The sequence below is a fragment of the Poromitra crassiceps genome (assembly GCF_964638095.1).
Source record: "Poromitra crassiceps genome assembly, chromosome: 8".
Classification (NCBI taxonomy): Eukaryota; Metazoa; Chordata; class Actinopteri; order Beryciformes; family Melamphaidae; genus Poromitra; species Poromitra crassiceps.
The window spans coordinates 43523855-43535403 of record NC_139629.1 but is presented as its reverse complement, the minus strand read 5'-3'; the positions used below and the strand labels follow the sequence as shown (position 1 = coordinate 43535403).

The 11549-nt window shown below is 45.8% G+C and overlaps 1 protein-coding gene across 1 annotated transcript; it reads right to left on the bottom strand.

Annotated features, from left to right (window-relative positions):
* Positions 1-1077: 1077 nt before the first annotated feature.
* zmynd12 (zinc finger, MYND-type containing 12) lies at positions 1078-11433 on the bottom strand (the record flags this gene model as incomplete). The annotated part of the gene is made up of 8 exons (XM_083641245.1): positions 1078-1182; positions 4357-4502; positions 7180-7276; positions 7391-7513; positions 7892-8061; positions 8284-8455; positions 9189-9330; positions 11294-11433. 8 exons carry the CDS (start codon positions 11431-11433, stop codon positions 1078-1080), a joined length of 1095 nt encoding a protein of 364 aa, XP_083497371.1.
* Between the last annotated feature and the right edge of the window lie 116 nt (positions 11434-11549).

The window sequence follows — 11549 nt, the reverse complement described above, 5'->3', positions numbered from 1 at the left end:
AATCATCCCCCTTTTTTATTTCATAGGTAATAACATTGGATATTTTAATGATATATTGATTGCCGGACTGGAAATGTCCCCGATTTTCATTTGAGAAATCTGGTCACCTTACTCTGCACTCATTTTTATTTGTTAATTCAACTATGCCCCATATTTACCTTGGGGAATCAGCAGCTGTAACAGGCTCTGGGTTAGAGTTAGCATTAGCAACAGGATGTTGGCCTGTCTGTAGCAGCTGGAACAGGCTCTGGGTTAGGGTTAGCATTAGCAGCAGGATGTTAGCCTGTCTGCAGCAGCTGGAGCAGGCTCTGGATTAGGGTGCATTAGCAGCAGGATGTTGGCCTGTCTGCAGCAGCTGGAGCAGGCTCTGGGTTAGGGTTAGCAGTAGCAGCAGGATGTTAGCCTGTCTGCAGCAGCTGGAGCAGGCTCTGGGTTAGGGTTAGCATTAGCAGCAGGATGTTGGCCTGTCTGCAGCAGCTGGAGCAGGCTCTGGGTTAGGGTTAGCATTAGCAGCAGGATGTTGGCCTGTCTGCAGCAGCTGGAGCAGGCTCTGGGTTAGGGTTAGCATTAGCAGCAGGATGTTGGCCTGTCTGCAGCAGCTGGAACAGGCTCTGGGTTAGGGTTAGGGTGCATTAGCAGCAGGATGTTAGCCTGTCTGCAGCAGCTGGAGCAGGCTCTGGGTTAGGGTTAGCATTAGCAGCAGGATGTTGGCCTGTCTGCAGCAGCTGGAGCAGGCTCTGGGTTAGGGTTAGCATTAGCAGCAGGATGTTAGCCTGTCTGCAGCAGCTGGAGCAGGCTCTGGGTTAGGGATAGCATTAGCAGCAGGATGTTGGCCTGTCTGCAGCAGCTGGAGCAGGCTCTGGGCTAGGGTTAGGGTTAGCATTAGCAGCAGGATGTTAGCCTGTCTGCAGCAGCTGGAGCAGGCTCTGGGTTAGGGTTAGGGTGCATTAGCAGCAGGATGTTAGCCTGTCTGCAGCAGCTGTAACAGGCTCTGGGTTAGGGTTAGCATTAGCAGCAGGATGTTAGCCTGTCTGCAGCAGCAGGCTCTGGGTTAGGGTTAGCATTAGCAGCAGGATGTTAGCCTGTCTGCAGCAGCTGGAGCAGGCTCTGGATGGACTCTGTCAGATCATGGTTTGGTGTCAGCTGGCTCGCTTGCAGGGCTCTGCTGCCAAATTCCAGCGCCTGGCACACAGACACAGATGGAAACAAACACAGCGGCTGCAGCTGTTAGACTCCAGGGAGAGTAAAGCTGACTTATATAATATGAGTGTGAATTGGACGGCCTCCTGGTCAGCTTATCCTACTTTCCCACCTGACCACTTCATCTGCTTGACTGCTACCCTGTTCTTTACACTTTATGAATGAGAGAAAGCTTTGGTTGATACTGACTGTTGACAAACCTACATGCTTTGACGCCAAGCATGAGGTTTGTAGAGGCATTCATCCATATGGAATACTTGCTCTTTCTTACCGTGTTCAACACTATTCTAGGATTTTGAAGGCAATATGCATTATATGGATGATATAGTCTGTTCTAATGTGTTACATTTACCCACATCACTCCATGTGGTCTTCTTCTTTTTGGTGTTTTATGGCAGTTGGCATCCTTAATGTTGCATTACCGCCCTCTTCTGGATCCATCAAACTTCTTCTTTGGTGTTTTATACAATTCCTCTTCTCACCCAGACACAAATGTCCGAGTTTGCCCAAACGCATCCCTCGGTTCCTCATCTATCTCTGCTTCAGATATGCCCACCTCATCCAGTAACCCCTTAACAGCGTCAATCCTGTTCCCATTCCTCTCCGTCTTCCCACTCAAAGCAGCAGCACATCTTCTAACCACCGCAATGAAGGTTATGAATTGCTTCTTGTCCATGCAGATCACATCGCTCCGACTAGGTCCCTCCTCCTTCTTCTCCGGAGCCTTATGCACTTGTATCCTTTCTTCGTTTCTTTCCCCACCCCACTTCTTAACAGCCTCAGCTCAGCATATGATAACTTCTGTTCTTCTCTGATCTTGTTCACTTCCCTTTCCTTCTTTCTTCGTGGACACTGAGCGGACCCCCCCGCCTCATGATTCCCCCCACAGTGTAGGCACTTGACCTCCTCCTTCTTTACATTGCACATTTATAACTCTACCCCCCGCTACCACACAGTCAGTCTTCACACATCTCTCCATGTGGTCACTGCAAGGCTGCGACACGTATATTAGCCATAGGCAAAGGAAAAATAAAAGTCAATTCCTGCCTGTTTCTTCTCAATCTCCAATCACAGAAGTGAAAGTATTTAGGCAGAGTTCCAGCTGAAGCACAGCGCATCCAAATGTTTAGAATTGGTATGTTTACTATGCATGAAATACTATCCAAAGAACAGTTCTTGCGCTGCAACCCACACTAGAGCAGAACTTGGAACCAGAACAGGGACAGAGGTCCAACCAAAACCAAAATTACCCTTGCGCAATGGTAGCTTACATAAAAAGAGGAAAAACTGTTATTATAATTCCACGCCTTGTTTTTTCCCTCTTGCTTGGTACATCTAAGGAACAGGAGACAGTAAGACAGAACTATAAACAGTTGACTTGTGGCAGACACGTAAGGAGTCCATCCTTCAACTAGAATACCAGCACCTATGTTAACATCTACCCTGCTTAAAGTTATCATCTCAAAGATTTTCATGTAAATAAATGTCTGTTAAGTCACTATCTATCTGATAGTGACTTAACACAATGGTGATTGAGCCTATGGCCCATTGATGGAAGCCTTTGCATTTTCAGTATTGCAGCATTTATGAACTTGGTGTCTGTGGTGACACAGAGTGGGCGGAGCTAACACAATAGACTCACTCTGTAGGTTACTGTAGGTTCACAGGGTGGGCGGAGCTAACACAACAGACTCACTCTGTAGGTTACTGTAGGTTCACAGGGTGGGCGGAGCTAACACAACAGACTCACTCTGTAGGTTACTGTAGGTTCACAGGGTGGGCGGAGCTAACACAACAGACTCACTCTGTAGGTTGCTGTAGGTTCACAGAGTGGGCGGAGCTAACACAACAGACTCACTCTGTAGGTTACTGTAGGTTCCCCACAACTCTTGTGTGAAGTAGGATAACACGCTAGTTTTTTCCAGTCTCTACTAGCGTTACAGGTGGTTACTACGGCGGAACAGACTGACTAATGTCACATAATATGCGCAACACTGTTTGCACCTCACCTGCAATTACTTTCTTCGCATGCTCGCTTGTAGCTCGAAAGCTTCGCGTGCTCACCTGCTCAGTTGAGCAATTGTGCACCGTGGGCTGAACCCTCACCTTATTATAGTAGTCCGATTATTACCTGTTATGTCTGTATGAAGGCCTCACGTATCTGTTGAGGTAACGCTAGTTGTATAAATATATACCCAATCTTCCAAGTAGAGTTTCTCACCACACAATAAGTGTATATATTCAAAATGGCCACCATGGGTTATAAGGCCCAACAGCCAGGTCAAAAAATGCAGCCCAATGGTCTCTGTGCTTCAACTGAAACAGTCAGACACCGTGCAGACTAGCATGGACCATGGTGATGTGGCTCTGCAGTAGTCAGCCAAGTCCATATCAATCTTGTTCATCACTTGTGGGGGAAACAGGAAAAACTCACATGTTACCAGGGAACTAGTCACTCCCTCTGGTGTTGGAAATACAAATGATGAGATGGAAATTCATCCCCATAAATTGACATTTGCATTTGTGCGACAGGGTGTTGTTGTGCGTAGTGTGTGTGTAGTGTTTACAGGGTGTTGTTGTGCGTAGTGTGTGTGTAGTGTTTACAGGGTGTTGTTGTGCGTAGTGTGTGTGTAGTGTTTACAGGGTGTTGTTGTGCGTAGCGTGTGTAGTGTTTACCGGTTACTATAGAGTTTTATTCTAGTCACCTTAAACGCCTTAATTAGATCTGATCCTGTTCCTATTGCCCCTCCCTGACCTACTAAAGTGAAAGACCCAACAAGGTTTGAAGTCTGGGGGCGGGGTTTGAAGTCTGGGGGCGGGGCACCTGTCTGATGCAGATCTGCTCACATTCATCATCGCTGTCTCATTCTCTCACTTAGCACGAGTGTCCTAATTGATTCCAGACTGAAGTGCAGGTTACACACAGACACAAATTCCCTCCAATGAGCAGCATCCTCATAACAGAGAGAGTCTGGCGCAACCAGGATGTGGAGTCAGAGTGTCGGGGCAATCACATCAACTCCCACTAAGTCAACTCCCCTCATCCTTAAGGCTTGACCAATTAGACCTAATCCTGTCTGGAGACAGCACTTCAAGGGGAAATGGGTCACACTGTGTCAAACTGAGGGTGGTGAGTCACCCTGCCAGGTGCCTCACCTTTTGGGGGTCTCCTCCCAGGAAGCACAGCGTGGCCAGGCAGTGGGTCACCAGGGCAGTGTGAGCTGTGTCCTGGCTGGAGTCGTCCTCTCCAAGCTCCAGCATGGTTCTCAGCATCTGATCCACCTCCAATCGCTGGGCCTCGTCTGAGGAAACAGGGGAGACACACAAAAGAGGCCTTATACCTTAGGATATGCTGTGTACATAAATACATGTGCATGTATGCGCACCTGGACACACACACGCACGCACACACACACACTCTCTCTCTCTCTCACACGCACGCACACACACACACACACACACACACACACACACACACTACTCAGATTGGATGCGTGAGGTTTTGGAGATGTCAAAATAAAATGTTGTCTGCCCCCCACAGTCAATGGTACAACCCCCCCCCCCCCCCCACACACACACACACACACACACACACACACACAAATACACAGTAAACATAGGGCAAAGGGACGTCCCGTCAGGATCCAGGTGTAAAGTAACTCCAACGTCAGCAGAGTTGCTAGCCGGCCAGAAAGCTTAATGGGGAATAGCATTGCAGCTAACAGGCTTAGCATCATATCTAGGGCAGCGGCCATGAGAGAGCGTAGTGTCACGGGGATGTAGCACAGGATGTGTCAGTGGTGGTCTTTAGTCAGCACCAAGCATGCCGGCGTAAATCTGGGCTTTAGCCGTCAGATAGCACGACAGGCTAGCACGGCTAAATATAGCACTGCTGACCTTATTCTCAGTCATACACTCATGGAGCCCTATGCTGTTTAGGGGCTGGAGAAATGATGGAGTGGTGATGTCATCATCTGATGCTGCACAGAGCGCCAGTAGTTGAATGGTACAGTAAAGGCATGGCAATATTGGTCAAATTGGCTATATTGACAAACATTAAAGCAGCTACGAGCAAGATTTTCGATTGTTATTAAACAGTCTAAATTTGATATCGATGCATCGCATCTTACCCCTAATAGTAGACGAGACCAACGGCGAGTAGTCTCGCTTGAACCCCGAGTGAATCGGCCAGTGTTGTCTCTGTCTGTGGCCAGGGCAGATCAGGAAGTGAAATGAAACGGTTTGCGGCAGCCACTTCGGCCATAACCACAAAATAACAAAATTACTTCAAACTGTTAGAATGTAACGAGAGATGTTCGCGAGAGTAGCAAGCCCCTGCATGGCGTTCTCCGTGTTTATGGTCTGTTGCTAGGCAGAGCGAAACGGTTGAAGGCAGGCAGCTGCCGTAAACCGTTTCGTTCGTTTCACTTCCGGGTTTATCCGGCCCGCAGGTAGACAGACACAGACTCTATAATCATCAAGAGAGCAATCTCCGATTGACACGGCTTTGGTCTCAGCTACTATTATAGGTAAGATGTGATGCATCAATATTATAATTACCGTATACTGTTTAATAACAATCGAAAATCTTGCTCGTAGCTGCTTTAACAGCATGGTTCCTTTCTACTTAAGTATGTAATAACTCAGATGTAATTAACCGTGTGTGTGTGTGTGTGTGCGTGTGTGTGTGTGTGTGTGTGTGTGCGTGTGTGTGTGTGTGTGTGTGTTCCTTACTAACTATTTCACCCATGGAAGATGAGGCGCCACACTCTCAGACATAGGCTATATACACACAATGATACAATAGAGAGGCAAAGTGAACGCCACTTCCTGCTTTCAGCACTGTACCAGAGATTTTCATCCGCCATTTATTTTCCCATAGACATTTCGTAAAATGCCTATAAAAATAGTTTTACTAGGTCAGCCCAAATGGTTCAGCTATATTTAGAATCGGGAGAGACCATAGAACATTTCACTCAGACCAAAACTAAAAAAACAACAACATTGAAAAAACATTTTCTTTAAACCCGCTTTTGTTTACGTTTTGGTCCGAGTGAAATGTTATGCGATCTCTCCTGTTTCTAAATATATCTGAACCGTTTGGTTTGAAGAAGTAAAACCATTTTTTAAATAAGCACTTTACGAAATGTCTATGGGAAAATAAATGGCGGATGAAAATCTCTGGTACAGCGCTGAAGCAGGAAGTGACGTTCACTTTGGCTCTCTATACAGCAGAGATACAAGGCGTGGCAAGGGGAGCAGACCCACCTGTAATTGGCAAAGGTGACACTAGTGTGAGATGGGTGACTATAATAGGAGACGTTATGCAAGGTTAAGGAACAAAAACTCAAAAGATAAATCCTTTGTGCAATACATCTTGATGTGTCTTTTGTGTTTCAGAGGGAAAAACAATACATCTTTTGTCTTTTTGTTTCCCTGACCTTACATAACTTCCCCTATCGTAGTCACCGATCTCACTAGCCTCAACTTGGCCATTAAGATCTCAGCTCGCTCCCTTGCCACGCCCCTACCCTACCTTGTGTCTCTAGGCCTTCTAGGCTGTATTGTATTGGTTTGTATGTCAGCCATTTGCTGTGTATCAGGTCTGATGAAGGTCCTAACAAATGAAATGTCACAATTTTAAATCTTTTCACTGCACATCTATATGCAGTAACTTTAGTTTTTGTCACATGTGTATGTAGGCTATATATTTTTTAAGCGGGGAAAGTTTACAAACTAAAGTTTTTACATGAGTGTGGCTAATTTCTGATAGGTCTTTTGCATTATTATGTTGACTTTGTTCGTGATGTCTTACAGGGTGAGTCTGCTTCTCTGTATTTAGTGTCTTATGCGAGCCACTTTGTTTATAATACAAGCACCCTTACAAGAATGACCAGCATTCTAATGTTCCAATCTATTCAGTCTAATTCAAAACGCACACATTCACATTCAACATATTTGTGATGTGAGCAGACGCACCAAAAGAGGACTCCGATGACGACATGGTGGAATTTTGATCATTTTGGGTGTGGATCTCAAAGAGTTTGGTCAGATAGGAGTGCCAAGTACGTGCCACCTATAATGTGAAGAGCAATAAAGATGAATTATATAATACAAACTAATATTGTAGATTTGTCCACAGTAACAGTAACATAATAACTGTGTTTTTATTTTTATTTTAATTTTTTACCTCAGAGTACAAGGAATGAGCAATGAGCAGCTTCCCCTGTTTGGCAAACACATTGGCCATGAGAAAGTAGCCACCACAGGTGACTGTGCTATCCAGACCATACTCCTCACTGGCATAGTAGACCTGAAAGCAAGAGTGGAGATTGTCACTAGAATCAGCTTTTAAACACCAGCTACATTATGCTTTGTTGAGTCGGTGTACATAACATAAATACTGCAAAAATGAATAGACAATCAATATGCAATGTACATATTGTGAGCGATGAGACAATATACACCTCACACAATGTAATATACAATCAAATATATCAATTACAAATATTCAGAATCAGTGAGAATGCTTCATTTTACTGTTGGTGAGCAAACTCCATGGCAGAAAAAGTGTCATGGCATCCCTTTTGCTGCTGAGTGAGCCAGCACAAACAGTGCTGACAAAGTTGTGAATGAGACGTCATAATAACAAAGCTGTTTTGTGATGAATCTAGACAATAATGACACAGACGTCATTGGCGAAGTTGAACAGGGCTGACTCCAGGTTGCCAGTTGTGGTGTAGAGGCGACCCAGGTTCCTATGCAGCTGCTGGCGGACTGCCTGGCCACAGTCTGGGCTCTTCAGCACCGCCCACTCTGCCTGGGACAAGTACTCCCCCGCCTGGGCTAGACTACCCAGACCTGGAAACACGGGCACACACATGCACACGCACACACGCGCGCACACACGCGCGCACACACACACACACCACACACACACACACACACACACACACACACACACACACACACACACACACACACACACACACACACACACACATGTAGCCGTGCATTAAACATCCTATACAGCAGGGGAAATGGATCCATTTGAGAAGAGAGATGTTTGTGATGGTTCCTCACCCACGTTGGCCTCGGCCAGCAGCAGGTAGGCAGGGACCAGCTGGACAGCGTTGGAGCCATAGACGTCCATGGCACAGCGCAGGGAGGACTGGGCGGCAGGCAGCGCGTCCTGGTGCTTCCCCTCAGCCAGCTTGCTCTGTGCCACCATCCTGGAGACCTCAACCAGATGCTCCTGGACAGGGAAACACAACCAAGACACACTCCAGGTGATCTTTACCCTACCTCAAGTGAGCAGAAATGACCTAGGAAGATTAAATAAACAAAACAAAAAATACACCCACTCATATTGACTAAGCGCAGGGCTATTAACAGAAATTGAGCTGTATATCATTGTACTAATATCCAAACTTTGACCACTTTGGAGCTTTCTTTCTTGTTGCTTGCTACTAAATCAATGTTTTTGTGCAAAAACAGAAATCACAAACTAATTCACAAAACATTCAAAACAGATCTCATTCATGTAAAAGGTGAGGAGTCATCAATGGGTGAACTGGGACTGGTCTGTGAACATCTCTTCCTCCTCAGCAACAAAATCATTAGTCCAACTTCCAATTATTCTGATTTTTTTCACATCACAAAACTAATAATAAAGCAAAAGGAGGAAATGTATTTGGTTTATTTGGGTTAAGTAGCAACACTTGACTTGAACACTGGACCAGTTAAATTTTTTTATTCCAAACAAGTTTCGTAAACATTTTGTATCGTATCATTTAATTTCCAATAACACACTTTTCAAATGGCATGTCTCTTCCAGGCTTTTTAAGAGCGTGGAGACACAGTGGCTTCATGAACTATAATGAAAGTTAAAGCATAATGACTTGGCTACATGCCACGCCACGGTATGTTCCTCCTTGGCACCCGAAACCAAACATGGCTCTGGGGCTCCACATGCTGAACATCTTCACCTGGTGGAGGCGCATTTGGGAGTGGTGGATGTCGCGCTCAGCCTGCAGGGAGTGAAATGGCACCGGGCTGCGAATGGGAACAAGCAGCTGACAGATCCTCTCATGGATCCCCACCCAGTCAGCCTGCTGGTGCTCCGTGTCACTGAAGACGAGAAGAAGAAGAAGAAGAAGAAGAAGAAGAAGAAGAAGAATGCAACACGCATGCACTTTCACAACAGCCAAACTGACTCGCGCCTGCCCTCTAGTCTAGTCCTTCTCTCCACCTCCTTCTCACCTTGGATCCACACTGTCCTCAAGGCTTTGTGTGAAAATGGCTTTCATAATATAAATCACTGGAGTGGGGCGGAGTGCAGGCTGCAGCCCAGCCTTGGTCAATACTTTGACATGTTTGGATGAGGCAGACTTTGGCATCAGACGGGGATCACGTGTAGCATCAATCAAACTGTGAAATGCTGTTACAGCTATATCAGCTGGTCTGAATTTAGCTAACATCTCTATAGCAGAACTTCAATTCCATTAAGAAGTGTCTCCGAGTGCACAGAGGGCATGCTAAAGCTCAATTGTATGCAATTACATAAGGGGCCTGTCATTTTGCTCATCTGGTGCTACATCTACATCTCAGTGCTGTGGAAATTGTCTTGAGTTGCTTGGTGTGTGTGTGTGTGTGTGTGTGTGTGTGTGTGTGTGTGTGTGTGTGTGTGTGTGTGTGTGTGTGTGTGTGTGTGTGTGTGTGTGTGTGTGTGTGTGTGTGTGTGTGTGTGTGTGTGTGTGTGTGTGTGTGTGTGTGTGTGTGTGTTTCTGCTGAGTAGCCTATGTGTGTGCTCATTCAATTCCCCCCCCCCTCTTCTGGGATGGAGCCAGACACAGTGGCCACTTCACATCAGCAGGCACGCGCGCGCCCACACACACTCTCACACACACACACACACTCACACACACACACACACACACACACACAAACACACACACAGACACACACACACACACATCAACAGCTCCTCAGCGCAGGGCCAGGGCACTGCGCTGCACTCTCTGGTTCACACTGTACTCCACTGGCCTTGCAGGAATCTGACTCAGAGTCAGTACTTAGCAAACACCGAGCATGGACATTATCCTGGATACTTGCCAGTCGACAGCCTCATAATATGTTATGGCTCATTAGGTCTGCTATAAACCGTCTCACCCATGATAGCCCCCAACAATGTGCTGTTATACTGCTGTTTATTATGGGCCTGACTAACGCTACCCATTACAGAGACATAAGTCAAAATATGTTGCCCTGGCTGGGAACCAAAGCTATAGTTCAACTTAGGCATTTCCTCCGCCTCTCTTCGGTTAGAGAGTTTAGCATGTTAGCTAGCTGATATATTATCTTGGCTCACTGACAAGTGTAGCCTACTAATCAAACCAGACAGCTGCTAGCAGATGTTTTTACTCTGTTTTGCGGTTATACTTGAGGGATATGTGTTCAGCTGATTGAAGAAATGTGCGTCACATGACACGCATTTGAAAAGCTTGGGGAGAAACCAGCTCAGCACGGGGGTGGAGAGCTGGGGATAGAAGTGGCTGTAAGCTTTCTTAAAGACACTGGGTTTAGTGGCTCATCCTTTTAAAGCCTGATGGGAAAGTCTGTCACCAAATGCTACACAATGCTCCTCTTCTCGCTTCTCTATCGTAACTTACCTATATATATATACCATCTTATAGGTTCTGTATTACACTGTATTAATGATGTGTATCTTACAGGACAGACCTTTGATGTGAATATGTTAGCCAGTAGGCCTATACTGTATAGCCTGCATAAAAACGTTACTGTTGACCAATTCATATTATAATTCCCTGACAGTCACATGCACGAAAATATCCTTTGTGGTAACTTCATTTCCAGCTGTTCCTCTCTCATAATGACATTTTCACATGCCAACGTCATCTGTGATTTTGCTGGAAAATATTGCGAGCACTGCCACCTAGCGTTCAAACTAACTCCGTTACTTTGGGAGGAAACGTTTGCCAAAATCCACACAAAAATAAACCCACGAACCTTAACTCATTATTGGAGCCGGTTATGGTTTAGATAAGTGAAAAGCCAATCGGCCATAACTCACCAGTAGAAAGTGACTCGACACTTGCTGCATTGCAGGTGCGCTGGTTTTTGACAAAGTTCACACAACTTTTTGCTTCCTTTGGGTATTGCAAGAGGAATTATTTTGGCAATCACCCTGGAAACAAGAGGTTTACTGGCCATTATCTCAAGCTGCTCAGTCTGAGATGGATGAAGACACGACGGGTTTTACTTTACAAACAACAAATGAGCTGCTAGTTCCGGAGAAACTTTTGTTTCCTCTAAGTTTACGGTCGCTA